We start from the raw sequence: 17,523 nt of genomic DNA, 5'->3' as shown, positions 1-17,523 counted from the left end.
CCTTGCTAGTGACTGTGGTACAGACAGACACACACAGTTACCTTGCTAGTGACTGTGGTACAGACAGACACACACAGTTGCCTTGCTAGTGACTGTGGTACAGACAGACACACACAGTTACCTTGCTAGTGACTGTGGTACAGACAGACAGACACAGTTGCCTTGCTAGTGACTGTGGTACAGACAGACAGACACAGTTGCCTTGCTAGTGACTGTGGTACAGACAGACACACACACAGTTGCCTTGCTAGTGACTGTGGTACAGACAGACAGACACAGTTGCCTTGCTAGTGACTGTGGTACAGACAGACAGACACAGTTGCCTTGCTAGTGACTGTGGTACAGACAGACACACACACAGTTGCCTTGCTAGTGACTGTGGTACAGACAGACAGACACAGTTGCCTTGCTAGTGACTGTGGTACAGACAGACAGACACAGTTGCCTTGCTAGTGACTGTGGTACAGACAGACAGACACAGTTGCCTTGCTAGTGACTGTGGTACAGACAGACACACACACAGTTGCCTTGCTAGTGACTGTGGTACAGACAGACACACACACAGTTGCCTTGCTAGTGACTGTGGTACAGGCAGACACACACAGTTACCTTGCTAGTGACTGTGGTACAGACAGACACACACACAGTTGCCTTGCTAGTGACTGTGGTACAGACAGACACACACACAGTTACCTTGCTAGTGACTGTGGTACAGACAGACACACACAGTTGCCTTGCTAGTGACTGTGGTACAGACAGACACACACACAGTTACCTTGCTAGTGACTGTGGTACAGACAGACACACACAGTTACCTTGCTAGTGACTGTGGTACAGACAGACACACACACAGTTACCTTGCTAGTGACTGTGGTACAGACAGACACACACAGTTACCTTGCTAGTGACTGTGGTACAGACAGACACACACACAGTTACCTTGCTAGTGACTGTGGTACAGACAGACACACACACAGTTACCTTGCTAGTGGCTGTGGCGCTGGAGCCCTCTACCACCGGTACATTGGTGACCTGTACAGACAGGTAGACGTTGTCGATCAGGGGCCAAGCCCCCTCTACCTTGCAGGTCTGAAACTCGTTCCGAAACGTTCTGAGGTGGGGGTCCCCGAACAAGCCGCAGTGAGCGAAGGAGAGGGGCTGCGGGCCGGCGCCTCTCAGCGAGCTGCCTTTGCTCCGGTAGCGGCAGAGTTCCGGGACACGGCTCCTCTCTGTAGCCGCCGGCCTTACCGGGGCCGTGGGTCCCGTCTTGGAGCAGTTGTGCTGCAACATCAGGTCGCTGATGCCCAGCACAGCCGAGTGGTAGACCAGGTCTCCCCGGCAGTACTTAGCCGTCTTCCTGGTACATTGGGAGTAAGCTCGGAGAGCGATACAGAAATCGCCGCTGTTTCCTCCACCAGTGCTTCCAGCTCCCTCGCCTTCCTCTTGTAATCCAATCCCCGGAGAAGTAGCAGCTACAAAATCGGCGTTACACCTCTGAATCCTACACTGCTGGCAATGCACTGAGAACAGCAAGGAGAAAAGTTAGCTCATTTCTCAAATGCTGGAGTAAAAAAGATCTTTCTAAAACGTTGCATTTAGCAAAACAAAATTCCAACGAAACAAATCTGCAAACTTTTAAGACAAAGGTAAACTGAAAACAGCTTCCAAACTCCAGGCCCCTTAACGAAAACGATCGGAAACTTCCACACAAACTCCCAAATACGTTTTTTTTTGCAAACTTTTATAAATCAGGTCCACAAACTCTTGCAACTTTCCAACTTGCTTTAAAACACACACACCATGTTGTGAAGCTGTCAGGAAAGTTTACAAATTTCAAACCATTTTTGATTTTAAAAAGCCCTTTCCCATAAGGGCTGCATGCAGTTTCCCCTCCTCAAACCCTGCCAGAAAAGTCGTTTAGCCAAGGCACACACAAGAAAATAAAGTTTGCTTTCAAATTTTCTTACCTGAATTCAGACACAGAGAGAAAACGAACATTGTAACAGCAACCGAACACAGCCTTTTAGCCAAAGGATAGCGGCTTCCTGTCCCCATACCAATCCATCCAGCGTAGCTTGGGTTTATCGACTGCTCGGCAAACACAACAACGCTCGATCTGCAGAAGAAAAGTTCCAAAAGAATTCGAACCCCAACCTATCAGTCAAAGAGCCCAAGACAACCCAACATGCTGAGGCCAGCCTGATAGACAGGCGGTCTGACAAATCACAAACAGGAAGGCGGACTCCAGCGTTAAAGGGGAGGGTCAAATCTGGCGTGGGGACAAAAAAAAGGCAATTTCTTAATCCAACCCCTGAAGCTTCAGAAACAAAAGCAGACAGTGCTGGAGAAACTCAACTTTGGGGTTGTTTCAAACGAGGATGCTGCTTTCTAAGCCATTCATCTGGAGTCATAGAGTCCTCCAGCATGGAGACAGACCCTTTAGCCCAAACTGGTCCATGCCGACCAAAATGGCCATCCACACTAACCCCATTTCCCTGCACTTGGCCCATAGCCTTCTAATCCTTTCCTATACAAACATTTGCCCAAATGGGGTGGCATAGTGGCACGGTGGCTCAGTAGTTAGCACTAATGCCTCACAGTGCCAGGGACCTGGGTTCGATTCCACCCTCTGGTGACTGACTGTCCATGTGGAGTTTGCACATTCTTCCCTTGTCTGTGTGGGTTTCCTCCAGGTGCTCCAGTTTCCTCCCACAGTCTGAACATGTGTCAGGTGAACTGGCTATGCTAAATTGCCCGTGGTTAGAGTCATAGAGAGGTACAGCATGGAAACAGACCCTTCGGTCCAACTCGCCCATGCCGGGATGGTCAGGGGCAATAGGGTAGGGGGTCAGGGTGGGTTACTCTTCGGAAGGTCAGTGTGGACTTGTTCGGCTGAAGGGCCTGTTTCCACACTGTAGGGATTCTAAATACCTTTTAAATGTTGTTAATATGCCCACTTCTACTGGCAGCTCATTCCATATGCATACCACCCTCAGGTTCCTTTTTATTCTTTCCCCTCTAACCTTAAACTGATGCCCTCCAGTCCTCGATTCCCCAACCCTGGGAAAAACATAGTGTATTCACCCTGTCCATGCCTCTCATGATCTTATACACTTCTATAAGCTCCTCATCCGTCTCCTACACTCTTAAAAAAAAGTCCTGACTTCACCTTTGTGCAGGTGAAGATTATTTTAACAGTAAAATCGACGTTTCGGGCAAAAGCTCTTCAGATGAAGGGCTGTTGCCTGAAACGTCGATTTTCCTGCTCCTCGGATGCTGCCTGAACTGTTGTGCTCTTCCAGCACCACTCTAATCCAGAATCTGGTTTCCAGCATCTGCAGTCACTGTTTTGACCTTATTTTAACAGAGTCAGCATGGTTGGAGAGAAAGACAGGGAGAATCGTCGGAGCAAATGACTGCAGATGCTGGAGTCTGTACTGAAAACAACAAATGCTGGAAATCACAGCGGGTCAGGCAACATCCAGGGACAGATAGCTAGGTAACGTTTCCAGTCTGGACGCTGCTCATCAGAATTGATCAGCGCCGCCTATTTGTGAATAAAATCGCAGCTTCTGATAACCACTCGAAGAAAATTTGACACTGGATTATTTCTCCAGTGTTGTGGAATGATTAGTCAGTGTTGGACTGAGTGCGTTGGAACGAGCGTGTGTTTCAGAAGTTTGTTTTGCGAGAGTGGCCAGTGTTGTGTTCCATTGCCCCTTTAAGTGCCTGGGCAGAGACGGGATAATGAGAAATGAGGCTTGGGACTGATCCAACACGTTCGGATGAGGTAGCAGGAGGTCCGGGCGAGTGGCTGTTTTTTTTTGCACTGACTCCGCCTTGCAGCCAGAACTATCAGCGGTCAACATCTCTGAATAAAAGCCCACTGGGTGCAATCAACAGCAGTGACGAGTATTTACAAGCACATAACCTGCAAACCCCTTATCAGAACGAGAATCAGACAGGGAAGGTTGTACGGTCAGAGGCGGTAGGCGATCATTGGGGAGATCGAGCCTTCAAAAGCCTTGAAGGTGGAAAGTTTGCCAAAGCGTTTAAATGATGTTCCTTGTCTCTTTCAGGAGGCAGACTTTGCATGACTTTATTTCAGCGAGACGCTCCCTGTTAGGGAAGGTATCTATGCGGTTATTTTAAAGATTTATATATATGTGTGTATCTCACAAGTGAAAGTAATAGTGATTCAATTTGACTTAAATCATTGGATCCTTCCCATTTTATAGTTTTAAAAAATTATGAAAATACAGTCGAAGTCCTTCATATGTTCCTTTGGCTTATATATTCTGTATTTTTGCATCTACCATCAGAACCCCCCCCCAAAAAAAGACAGAACAAGAGCGTGTGTTCATACAAAATAAAAATCACACACACCAGGAGCTGATATCAGTTCTGAGGAAGGGTCACTCAACCCTGAAACGTTAACTCTGACTTCTCTCCACAGATGCTGCCAGACCTCCGGAATTTTTCCAGCTAATCCTGTCTTTGTTTCTGACTTACAGAATTCTCAGACCTTTCGGGTTTTTATTTAAGAGTAAGGAAAGGACTGGCTCTCGTTATTAGGTTATTCCCTCTAAAATCTCCAACCTGCAGAAATAGTTCCCCTCTACCCATCCAAATTGTTCCTCTTAATCCCCTTCCAACAAGTCACCCCTTAATTTTTTTTTTAATTCCCAAGTTTTATAATCTCACTTGAACATTAATTTAACTCTTGGCATCCTGGCATTGTTTTGGTAAATTAATACTGGCCTTTTTCTGAAGTCCTCCATAGGGTATAGGGCCTTGAACTGCTTACAGTACTGTGCGTGCACAGAGGTCAATAGACATAGTGGCCTGCGAGTGAAATTGGAAATCACTTTGATACGCAAAACCAACTTCGGAAGGTAATAATTGAAGCTCAATCAATTGTAAATTTTAAACCTGAGATTCATTGTGAGATTTTGGGCAAAGTTGAGTTAGAATTAGGTGACAGATCAGCCTCGATCTCTGAGAATGACAGAACAGATGTAAGGCTCTGCATGTTGGTGTGTGTTGTAGGAGGAGAAATCGGCCAGTCAGTTCACCAAGCAATGAGATCATGGTTGGTCTGATACCTCAACTCCACTTTCCTGCCTCTCTCCCACAAGGGGAAACAATGACTCTACCCTTTCAACAAGACTTTTCACTGTACTTAGGTACATGTGACAACAATAAATTAAATCAAATTAAGTCCCCTAAGAATCTTATATGCTAAGATAAGGTCAGCTGTCATTCTTCTAAACTCTTCAAAAATGACACAACTTGTTCTGATAAGGAATGAATTCATGTAAAACTCTATTATCTCACTTTTTAGATTAGAATCAATCTAAACATTATAGCATAGACAGAGAACACAGGAGGCTAACACTTTCAACATATTGTCTAGCTAACACCAATTGTTACAGCTAACCTGAGAGTGCAACTTTTAAAAAAAAGGTTTTGTGATTTACACATGAAAGAAGTGAAGCTATCATGGTATTCGAACAGATGAAAGACTCAACAGACAATCAAGGTATTTTTCAATGTATAATTTCAGTTACATCACACTGTAAATTTTTGCTATAAATTCTGTGCCTTACAATGGTGTCCTCCACAACCACCTGGTGAAGGAGCGTCGCTCCAAAAGCTAGTGCTTCCAATTAAACCTGTTGGAACATAACCTGGTGTTGTGTGATTTTTAACTTTGTTCTGATAAGAAAATCTCTCCTCCACACTTGGGATTAACTAGTGAACAGAACAGATGTGAACTTTCTGTGGAATGCCTTCAATGCCAGTTCCCATACTCCTGTCCCTCCATACTCATTCCTGTTGAACTAGGTGTTAAACAATGGCCAGTCTATGTTTTGGATAATAGTTTCAATAATGTGTTGTGAGTGAAAAATGAAAAAAAAATAAGAGTTGGTGACAGAATTTGTAAGGCCAACTCAAATCTTCTAATACAGAGATGAAGAGTGCACATGGTGATGACGTGGAGATACAGATTTTTAAGTGTGCTAATGATGGTTATAGGTTAGAGCTGCAGTTATGCTACATTTGATTTATCCCTTAACTTCAACTGTCCTCCTTGATTCAGTAGCACTTTGTGAACAGAGAAGTCCATTGAATTTAGATTAATCTGAATGACAGATACCTTTCTCACCAGAAGAATAAATATGTTAGCAAACGTGAACAATTGTAATGTTAAAATGTGTTCAACATTGAGTGGAATGCAGCAAAAATGACATTGAAATTCAAATGTCTCGGTGCGAGTTTGGTTGAGATTCCTTCACCTCCCATTGGAATGCATCACACAGTCTGCATAGGGGTTATAGGGGCTGCATTTGGAAGGATTGTGCATTATTTAGGAGGTGCTACCTAAACCCCTAGGGGGTGGGTCCTTGTATCACAAGTCATTAACTGGCCACAAAAGAGAAAACAGCTTATGTAATAAGGGAGAGGGGGAAGGGAAAGTGATGGTTCTTGCAAAATCGGAGAATTGCACCTGATGGGCTTCATGTCAATCCTATACAATATGACTCCCTGAGATATCATCTGAGTATGTCATTGGATATACGCACACTGGCTTATTATTCAATAAAAAGTTAACAATGGATACACTTCACACTGTGGCTGAAGGTTCTGGTTTGAAATCTGATAAAAATCACACAACATTCATTGGGTAACTAGTGGGTCAGGATCATGAGACACAGAATTTATAGCAAAAGGTTATAGTATCATGCAACTGAAATTATATATTGAACAAATCTTTTGCTATAAATTCTGAGTCTTTTGGTTCTGCTTCACAACCACCTGACGAAGGAGCAGCGCCCTGAAAGCTAGTGCTTCCAAATAAACCTGTTGGACTATAACCTGGTGTTATATGATTTTTAACTTTGTCCAACCCAGTCCAACACCGGCTCCTTCGAATCATCATCTGAATCAGTAACTACAGTAAAACTGCTGTTTTAGTGGAAGGCTACAAATTATAGACACAACATCCTTCTGTTCTCCTGATTACTCATTTCTTACTTTTATCACAATAAAACCAACCACTGAGGAAACTGGGCCCTTAACCACGAATAAAAATGTTTGGCTTTTTGGAAATTACTTTTAAATTAAATTGAAGTTTTCAGATATTCAACTACCTTTTTCTTGAAAGTAGAAACTAAAAGGCTCAAAGATGTTAAGGGGGAGGGACTGTCGCAGAGATTTGTTTTTATGAGTTTGGAACAAACAGCCACTGTAGGCCAAACAAAAGTGATACTGTCTCTTTAAACCTCTCGACAGCCAACTGCTGAAGGCTGTAAAGCACAGATGTTCTCATGCCACGTAGAAATACCATTGGCCTCTGTAAAGTGGTCAGTTCCAATTCCTTATCTCCTCGGCCGGCCTTGGTGCCACTCTCTTACTCACATCCCACTGTATCAGAACGACTGCACATTTGCTGGGATCTAGGTCACCTCCCTTAGCTTCTCTCCCACTCCCTTTCCACTTTGTTCCTGGTAAAAGGACCCCTGGGACAAGTGTTCATATAAAAGGCGTAAATGGATACAAATGGGTGATGTTGTGAGGGAAAGGACCGGCATCTGGTAAAGTGTTTCTCACATTTGCTCAGTCTTTTGAGTACAGGAGTTGGAAAGTCATGTTCAGGTTGTACAGGACATTGGTGAGGTTTCTTCTGGAATATTGTATCCAGTTGTGGTCATCCAGTTGTGGTCACCTAGTTGTCAAGCTAGAGAAGTTTTAGAAGAGATTTACCAGGATGTTGCTGGGTATGGAAGGTTTGAGTAATAAGGAGCAGCTGGATAGGTTGGGACATTTCTCACTGGAGCATAGGAGGTTGAGACATGACCGTATCAAAGTTTATAAAATAATGAGGGGTACAGTTAGAGTTAATGGTAGTTGTCTTTTTCCTAGGATGGGCGATTTCAAGACCAGGAGGTATGTTTTTAAGATGAGAGATGAGAAATTTCAAAAAGACTTATGATGCAAACGTTTTACACAGAGGGTGGTTCACATGTGAAATAAACTTCCTCAGAAAGTGATGGATGCGGGATTAATTACAATGTTGAAAAGACATTTGGATAGATACATGAATAGGAAACGTTTGGAGGGATGTGAGCTAGGAGCAGGCAGGTGGGACTAGTTTAGTTTGGGATTATGTTTGGCATGGGCTAGTTGGACCCAAGGATCTGTTTCTGTGGTGTATAACTCTATGACTTCACAACCAATATTTCTTTGCAAACTGTTACTGTTTTGTGGAGAGACATGCACTGCAGGACCCCATCAACTGCCAACAAAAGAAAAAGTACCCGTTTTCACAGCACTGATCATGATCTCAGGACATCTCAGAACATTTCACGGGCCATGAAGTTGAACCAGTGAAATGTTTGAAATGTAATACTACTTTTAGTGTCAACGAAGAGGCCAATTTATGTCGAGCAAGCTCCCACAAACAGCAAAGCGATCCTGACCTGAAAACCTGCTTCTTCGATGGTGTTTGAAGCTTCACTGTTTGAACACTAGCCAGGACAATGTAACTGCCTGACCGTTCAACAGATCCTCCCAAGATCCAAAGTGTCAGCTTGGATTATAGAGCCCAAGTCGCTAGGCATGAGCCCACCACTTCCTGATTCAAAAGCAACAGCATCACTCACTGAGCCGCACCAGAATAGTGGCCAGTTAATATGTTTCGAGGCTTTGGTTGAGAGATATCCTTTAACCAGGGATATCTGGAGAAACCTGTGTTCTTCTACACATAGTGCAGTGGGATCATTCATGCCCACCTGAGATAGCATGAAGGTGCGTTGATGTTTTGTCCAAAAGAGATGGCACCTCTTACGGTGAAGCACTACCTCAATACTGCATGGAAATTGTTTTGCACACTGCAGGTGACCTTGGAGTCAGCTCACAGGGAACACAGACAGTGCAAATAGGGCTTTAACTCCCTCAAAGCACACTCTAATCTGCTCTGAGGTGCAAAAGGAGTGCCAGTTCAGGTCCATTCTTAGTGAATGGGGTGGGCTAAAATTGCTTCATGCACAGGGAATACTTCCTGTAACAGTGAGAATGAGAAGCTGTAAGAAATAGCTCTACCAGTCAGAGGCAAGGAGGACTAAGCTGCTGTCTAACTTGGATTTGGAGAGATTAGAGAATTAACTCGCTGGTTATTAGAATTTAATCAGAATGGCACCAGGGATATAGATCTGCAGTTTCATGGAGAGATCAGTGAGTTTGAGATTGTTCTCCTTAGCACAAAGAAAGTTAAGAGGAGAATGGAATAAAGGTATCAAAATCATGAGAGTTTTGATGGAGCAAGTCACAAGAAATTGCTTCCTTTGGCAAAATAGTTAGCTACCAAAGGATACAGATTGAAAGTAATTTGGAAATTTACCAGAGCTGAGGAGAATTTTTTTTTGCGGGATGTGAAGAGCTGGAATACATGGTCTGGAAGGTCAGTGAAAGCAGATTGAGTAGTAAGTTAAGAGTCAACCACATTGCTATGGGTCTGGAGTCACATGTAGGCCAGACTGGGTCAAGAAAACAGATTTCCATCCCTAAAGGAACCAGGTGAGTTTTTCCTGATTATCAACAACAGTTTATATGGTCATCATTAGATACTTAATTTGAGATTTAAATAAAAATGGAATTCAAATTCTATCTTTGGTGGGATTTGGACCTGATTCCTAGAATATGACCTAGCTCCCTGGATTACTAGGTCTGATGATAATACCACCAGACCATTGGTTCCCAACGAGACAGAATGCTAACATTTAAAAACATAGATCTATTAAAGAGTGGGCACAGGCACTATAGGGAGTATGCCTCTCAGAGTCGTAAAGGCATACAGCACAGAAACAGACTCTTTGGTCCAACTCATCCATGCTGACCAGATATCCTAAATTAATCTAGTCCCATTTGCCAGTACTTGGCCCATATCTTTCTCAACCCTTCCTATTCACATTTTGGATTAGTGGGTGCTGGAAGAGCACAGCAGTTCAGGCAGCATCTGAGGAGCAGCAAAATCGACGTTTCAGGCAAAAGCCTTTCATCAGGATGGGCTTTGCCCGAAACGTCGATTTTGCTGCTCCTCAGATGCTGCCTGAACTGCTGTGCTCTTCCAGCACCACTAATCCAAAATTTGATTTCCAGCATCTGCAGTCATTGTTTTTACCTTCCTATTCATATACCAATCCAGATACCTTTTTTATGTTGTAATGGAACCAGCCTCCACCATATCCTCTGGCAGCTCATTCCATACATACACCACCCTCTGCTCTCATTCTGTGTGATGAGGTTAGTCATAGAAGGGGTCACTTTGAGAAGGCTCCAGATTCAGTTTGGTCCAGGGTGAACCCCCCCCACAGTCTTGGTTCTCTGAGCCTTGTTGGCCGACAATGAGACTCCCAGTGGAGCTAGGAGATTCCCTGATGTTGAGATTGCAGAAGCTGGATTCAGAAGCAAGGCAAAACAACAGGCAGCTCGTTCCCAACACAGTAACTTTCCATTGTCTCTCAGCCTGCACTTTTACGCCTTTATTCTATCAGCCAGCCTTGCACCTACCTTGACCTCTCCTAATAATTAAACCTGTACAATTCCTGCACTGTGCTCCCCACAGAATGTGCAGTATCACACAGTTTGCCAGCATTGGATGGGACCACAATGAAGTGATTCTGGTGAAGGCAGCAATGATAACTTGTAGCCAAAGATGGATGGCTTCAAGAATGGGCCAGTCTAAGTGGACCAAATGCGGTTTCAGTTTGTACTCAGCCCCAGCTGTTCCTCCACAGACAGCCCCTCCTCTTTGGCTCTGGAAACTTTAGACTTTACATTTAGAATGTTAAAATCAACTAGGAGAAAGCGAGGACTGCAGATGCTGGAGATCAGGATCAAGAGTGTGGTGCTGGAAAAGCACAGCACATAAGGATGCATCTGAGGAGCGGGAGAGTCGATGTTTCAGGCATAAGCCCTTCATCAGGAATCCTGATGAAGGGCTTACACCCGAAATGTCAATTCTCTTCTTAAAGAGTTGGGATCATGGAGAGAGGAGGAGGTGTCAGAGTCAAGGGCAAGAGGGTGGGTTTCAGAGGTTACCCCCTTTGATGCCCATCCATGTCTCTTATTGCTCCCCCCTCCAGATTTGCACAATTAGATCATATGCCCAAACGCAGTAGGCAGGTCATCCTGACTCCCCAGTCAGGAAACTAGCCACCTTTCCCTCCCACCAAAGAGATGGCTGGTTGGAAAGGTGGCGAGTTGATGCACTTAAATGGCCTTTAATTGAATTACTTCAGCACCTCAGTTGGTGGGAGGTCAGGAAAGCCACCATTAGATATTCTCAACTGTAAATGTATTAGTGAGGTAGCACAAAGGGGGTGAGTATCTCACCAGGGTCAAGTCTGCTAACTATTTCCTCTTCTTAGCAATTTGTTAATTAAATACGAATCTCCCGTGGCACTGTACCATTCTGAACCTGCTGCTCTGTAGCCGTACGATCACACACCATGTAACAATAAACAGTGCTTATCAGATGCTGAGGACCTCATCCTTAAACAGAAAAGACCTCGAGGTAGCATGGTGGTTAGCACTGCTGCCTCACAGCGCCAGGGACTCAGGTTTGATTCCAGCCTCAGGCGACTGTCTGTTTGGAGTTTGCACATTCTCCCCATGTCTGCATGAGTCTCCTCTGGGTGCTCTGGTTTCCTCCCATAGTCCAAAGATGTGCAGGTCAGGTGAATTGGCCATGCTAAGTTGCCCATAGTGTTCAAAGATGTGCAGACTAGGTGGGTTAGCCATGGGAAATGTAAGGTTGCAGGGATGGGAATGGGCCACTCCCCAGAGGGTTGGTGTGGACTCGATGGGCTGAATGGCCTGCTCCTGCACTGTAGGAGTTCTATAAAGATCTAGTGGAGATCTTTAACTTGACACATTTGAGAGGATAGAGAGGTTCAAGTGATTTTGCTGTGGGGAAACACTAAAACTGTTGAATATAGGATAGTTACTCATAAATCCAACAGAGAAATATGGAGACATGTTGTCTCTCAGAGAAAGATTCAAAGGTTGAACTTGCTCCTGCAGGAAATGGTTGAGGCACGTGACTTAGACCAAGTTAGAAAGCCAGATAAGTCCATGAGAGAAAAGGGTCAGACATAGATTAGAGTGGTGCTGGAAAAGCATCACTCTGATCTCCAGCAATGGCAGTACTCAATTTTGTATCGTCAGCTATAACCTGGCCTACCCTGTTAGTTGAAACATCAGTGATGTCCATCCTCTCCTATTCAGGACCACTCCAGATGGAACCCAGTTCCACTGTCGTACTGGTCACAGTCATCAAACCCTACAGCAAGGGAGGCCCATCTGTGGAGCCTATTTCAACACAAAATGAAGGCAGGGGTCAAACCCCACACATTTGAACTGATACAACTTATTCCAGTAAGGCATTTGATAAGGTTCCCCATGGTAGGCTATTGCAAAAAATACGGAGACATGGGTTTGAGGATGATTTAGCGGTTTGGATCAGAAATTGGCTAGCTGAAAGAAAACAGAGGGTTGTGGTTGATGGGAAAAGTTCATCCTGGAGCTCGGTTACTACTGGTGTATCACAAGGACCTGTTTTGGGGCCACTGCTGTTTGTCATTTTTGTAAATGACCTAGATGAGGGCATAGAAGGATGGGTTAGTAAATTTGTGGATGACACTAAGGTCAGTGGAGTTGTGGGCAGGATGTTGCAGGTTACAGAGGGACATAGATAAGCTGCAGAACTGGGCTGAGAGGTGTCAAATGGAGTTTAATGCAGAAAAGTGTGAGGTGATTCACTTTGGAAGGAGCAACAGGAATAAAGAGCAAATGGTAAGATTCTTGGTAGTGTAGGTGAGTAGAGGGATCTCGGTGTCCAGATACATAGATTCCTGAAAGTTGCCACCCGTAGGGTTGTTAAGAAGGAACACTGTGTGTTAGCTTTTATTGGCAGAGGGCTTGAGTTTCAGAACCATGAGATCATGCCGCAACTGTACAAAACTCTGGTGCGGCTGCACTGGGAGTATTGTGTACAGTTCTGGTCACCGCATTATGGGAAGGATATGGAAGCTTTGGAAAGCTTCAGAGGAGATTTACTAGAATGTTGCCTGGTATGGAGGGAAAGTCTTATGAGGAAAGGCTGAGGGACTTGAGGTTGATTTCATTAGAGAGAAGACAGTTGAGAGGTGACTTATTGGGACATATGAGATAATCAGAGGGTTAGATAGGGTGGACAGTGGGAGCCTTTTCCCTCAGATGGTGAAGGCTAGTACAAGGGGACATAGCTTTAAACTGAGGGGTGATAGATATAGTAGAGATGTCGGATTCTTTACTCAGAGAAGTAGGGGCATGGAACACAATGCCTGCAACAGTAGTAGACTCACCAAATTTAAGGGCATTTAAGTGGTGATTGGATAGGCATATGAACAAGAATGAAATAATGTAGGTTAGATGGGCTTCAGATTTCACATGTCGGCGCAGCATTGAGGGCTGAAGGGCCTGTACTGCGCTGTAATGTTCTATATTCCATGTTCTCACAGTGAGGGGAGGTTGTGGTTTTGAAGGTGGCTCTTGGCAGCCCAGCCTTGTGAACTCTCCAACTGTCAACAAAAATAAAGGAGAGGGCAACATCTTCAGGCATTTCGAAGCCAAGTGCAGTGAATGAAATGTTTGAAATGGTTGTTAGCAGGCACACAGGGAAACATGAAAAGGGCAGTCATTGATAATGCTGTGTTGTGTGCTCTCCCTCCACTGCACAATGAAATCTCAGGATGCAGCCATATGGAAGCACTTCACAGGAACTCAGACTTTTTTTGAAACTTAATAAGGAAGTGATTGTTAGAAAAAGCAGGTGCAGAGAAGATTGTGCATAGTTTCCCTAATCACAGTGGAGCCTCAGCTATTCAGCTTTGCCTGCTGCAGAAAATTCCCACCGTTTGCACCTTGGTCATTTACCCTCGCCGCCAACCATTGGATGTACCCTGTCTCCCAACTATGGCATCAATGCCCTCTGAAAAGGCAAAAACGTGATGGAAAAATGTAGCACAAATAGGGAAGCATTTGAGAATTCGCTCATGAAACTGTAACAAGGTCTACCTACAACTGAGGCCAACATTAATAACCCTGCTCTCACTCACTCTTAATGTAATCACAAGGATGGGGGTGGATGGGGGTATGAGTAAGTGTTGAATAACAGTGTAGAGTTTGAAATTGTATCTGTTATTTTAAGTCTTAAATTGTTAGAAATATATAAAAAAAAGATTAGGTGTAGGCCATTCGGCCCTGGGAGCCCGCTCTGCCATTCAATATGATCATGGCTGAATGGTAGGTACCTGAATGTCTGATGGACTGTAGAGTCATAGAGTCATACGGCATGGAAATAGACCCTTCGGTCCAACTAGTCCATGCTGACCATGTTCCCAAACTTAACTAGTCCCACTTCCCTGTGTTTGACCCAAATCACTCCAAATCTTTCCAATTCATGATCTAATCAAAATGCCTTTTAAATGTTGTAACTGTACCTGCAGCCACTACTTTCTCTCACAGTTCATTCCATATATGAACCACTCTCTGTGTAAAAATATTGTCCCTCATGTCCGTTATAGATATTTCTCTCTCTCCTTAAAAATAAGTCCCCTGGTTTTGAACTCCCCCACCTTTGGGAAAAGACCCTTGCTATTCACCTTATCTATGCTCCTCATTATTTTATAAGCCTCTATCAGGTTACCCTTCAACCTCCTGTGCTTCAGTGAAAAATGTCCCAGCCCATCCAGCCTATCACTGTAACTCAAACCTTCCAGACCTGACAACATCCTGATAAGTCTCCTCTGAACTCTTTCTAATTTAATAATATCTTTCTGAAAGCAGGGCGACCAGAACAGTACACATTACTCCAGAATAGGCCTCACCAACATCAACATGATGTCCCAACTCCTATACTCAAAGATCTGAGCAATGAAGGCAAGCGTGCTAAATGCCTTCTTACCAAACTGTGTGACGTAAATTTCAAAGAATTATGTACCAAACCCCCTAGGTCTCTCTGTTCTGTAGCACTACCCAGGACCCGACCATTAATAGTATAAGTCTTGCCCTTGTTTGTTTTACCAAATTGCAATACTTTGCATTGATGCAAATTAAACTCCATCTGCCACTCCTTAGCCCATTGATCCGATTAATCAAGATTTCTTTATAATCTTAGGTAACCTTCTTCACTGTCCACATACCACCAATGTTGGTGTCATCCACAAACTTACTAACCATGTCTCCTGAACTCTCATCCAAATCATTGATATAAATCCCAACGAAAGTGGACCTAGAAACTGATCCCTACGGAACACTGCTGGTCACAGGCCTGCAGTCCTAAAACCAACCCTTGGCCACCACCCTCAGGCTCCTACCGTAAAACTAATTGTATCCAATTTAAAGCCTACCTTGAATCCCATGTGATCTAACTTTATTAACTAGTGTACCATGTGGAACATTGCCAAAGGCTGTACTAAAGTCCATGTGAACAACTTCTACTGCTCTGGCCTCATCAATTGTTTTGGTTACTTCCTCAAAATATAGAGGTGAATGCTGTGCTATTGAATTCATTCCAGGAATGTGGGCATTGCAGGAAAGGACAGCACAGTGCCCCGCCCATCCCTCCTCTTGACAAGGTGCTGGGACACTGTTCATAGAATCAACTAGGAGAAAGTGAGGACGCTGCAAATGCTGGAGATTAGAGTCGAAGAGTGTCATGTTGGAAAAACACAGCAGGTTAGGCAGCATCCGAGGAACAGGGGAATCAATGTTTTGGGCTAAAGCCCTGCATCAGGAATGAGGCTGGTAGACTCGGGGTTGGTGAGATAAGTGGGAGGGGGAGTGGGGCTGGGGACAAGGTAGCTGAGAGTGCAATAGGTGGATGGAGGTGGGGGTGAAGGTGATAGGTCAGAGAGGAGGGTGCAGCAGATAGGTGGGGAAGAAGATGGACATGTAGGAACGGTCATGAGGTGCTGCTGAGTCGGAAAGTTGGAACTGGAATGAGTGGGGCAAGGAAAATGAGGAAACTGGTGAAATCCATATTTATGTTGTATGTTTGGAGAGGCCCAAGGGGGAAGATGAGGTGATCTTACTCCAGGAACATTAAGTCCACACTGACCCTCTGAAGAGCATCCCACCCAGACTCACATCCCTATCCTATCCCTGTAACCCTGCATTTCCCATGACTAATCCACCTAACCTGCACATCTTTGGACTGTGGAAGGAAACTAGAGCACCCGGAGGAAACCCACACAGACTCTGGGAGAATGTGCAAACTTTACACAAATGGACAGTCACCCAAGGATGGAGTCAAACCCAGGTCCCTGCTGCTGTGAGGCAGCAGTGCTAACCACCATGTCCCCTGTGACAGATTTCTTTCTCAAAAGGACAGGAGATGGGTTTATAATTACAATCTGGTGGCTATATGGTCACCATTCTGATATTCACTTTTAATTGCAGATTTATTTAATTAACTTAATTGGAAGTTCTCCAGTTGCCATTGCCAGATTGTGAGTTCATGTCTCTAAATCATTAATTCAAACTTCTGATTATTAATTCATCTATAAACACATTTAATCATACTCCTATCGAGTGCATTGTTTTTATGTGCATGTGTATTGAGAGAGTTTGAGTGCATTTATGCATGGAGCGAGTGTGCAGGTCTGTTTTTCTGTATGGTTCGATTAAACTCATTTACCACACCCATGATTTGCAGCTACTTTATGTCCTCATTTATTCCTGGTCAATGAGTATCATTGGCAAGACCAGCATTTGTTGACCATCCTTTATTGCCTTTGAACTGAGGACCTTACTGGGCAATTTCAGAGGGCACTTGAGAGTGAACCACCTTGCTGTGGAGCTGGAGTCACATGTAGGTCAGGCTGGGTAAGGATGGCAGATTTCCTTCTTTAAGTGGCTTTCGTGAATTAGATGGGTTTTTTTTATGACAATTGAGAACGGTTTTATAAGCACCATTAGATTAAGGTTTATTTCCAGATTGACTAATTGAGTTGATCTCACTGGCTACCATGGTGGGATTTGAACCCTTGTCCCATGCCACCTTCCCCAAAGCCTCATGTCATTGTCTCAGAGTGAAGCAGAACCCCGAGGAAACATACTTACTGCAATGAGTAGGTCCAGGGTTTCGTCATGTTCATAGTTGGCTGGAAAAGATGAGAGAGAGAAGCTCCAGTGACAAGTTCATCAAATTTTACGCGTAGGCACGTTTGCACCATGCTTGATACACACATTGACCCACTTTGTTTTCAGAAGGGCATTTCTGCCCCAATTACTGTTGTACTTAAGAATTGTTCATTCATAGGTCTTTCTCGCATTGAGGATATTCTCCCTTTTTTTTATGCTTATGGTGTCTTCTTGGAGTTGAACCGATTTGATTTCTGAAAACCGAAAGAACTGTGGATGTTGTGAATCAGAAACGAAATAGAGGTTGCTGGAAAAGATCAGCAGGTCCGGCAG

At 44.2% G+C, this 17,523-nt stretch overlaps 1 protein-coding gene across 3 annotated transcripts in view; it reads right to left on the bottom strand.

The window, feature by feature from the left end:
- rgmd (RGM domain family, member D) overlaps positions 1–17,523 on the bottom strand; it is a 119,765-nt gene that overhangs the window by 25,207 nt on the left and 77,035 nt on the right. For all 3 annotated transcript variants that reach the window (XM_072594278.1, XM_072594279.1, XM_072594280.1), the window contains 3 exons: positions 17,170–17,210; positions 1,968–2,116; positions 982–1,520 (listed from right to left, as the gene is read on the bottom strand). In XM_072594278.1, the coding sequence (XP_072450379.1) occupies positions 982–1,520; positions 1,968–2,116; positions 17,170–17,210 (729 nt within the window). The remainder of the gene's footprint in view (positions 1–981; positions 1,521–1,967; positions 2,117–17,169; positions 17,211–17,523) is intronic.

This window comes from Chiloscyllium punctatum, chromosome 24, assembly GCF_047496795.1.
Source record: "Chiloscyllium punctatum isolate Juve2018m chromosome 24, sChiPun1.3, whole genome shotgun sequence".
Lineage (NCBI taxonomy): Eukaryota > Metazoa > Chordata > Chondrichthyes > Orectolobiformes > Hemiscylliidae > Chiloscyllium > Chiloscyllium punctatum.
This window is presented reverse-complemented; position numbering and strand designations above follow the sequence as displayed.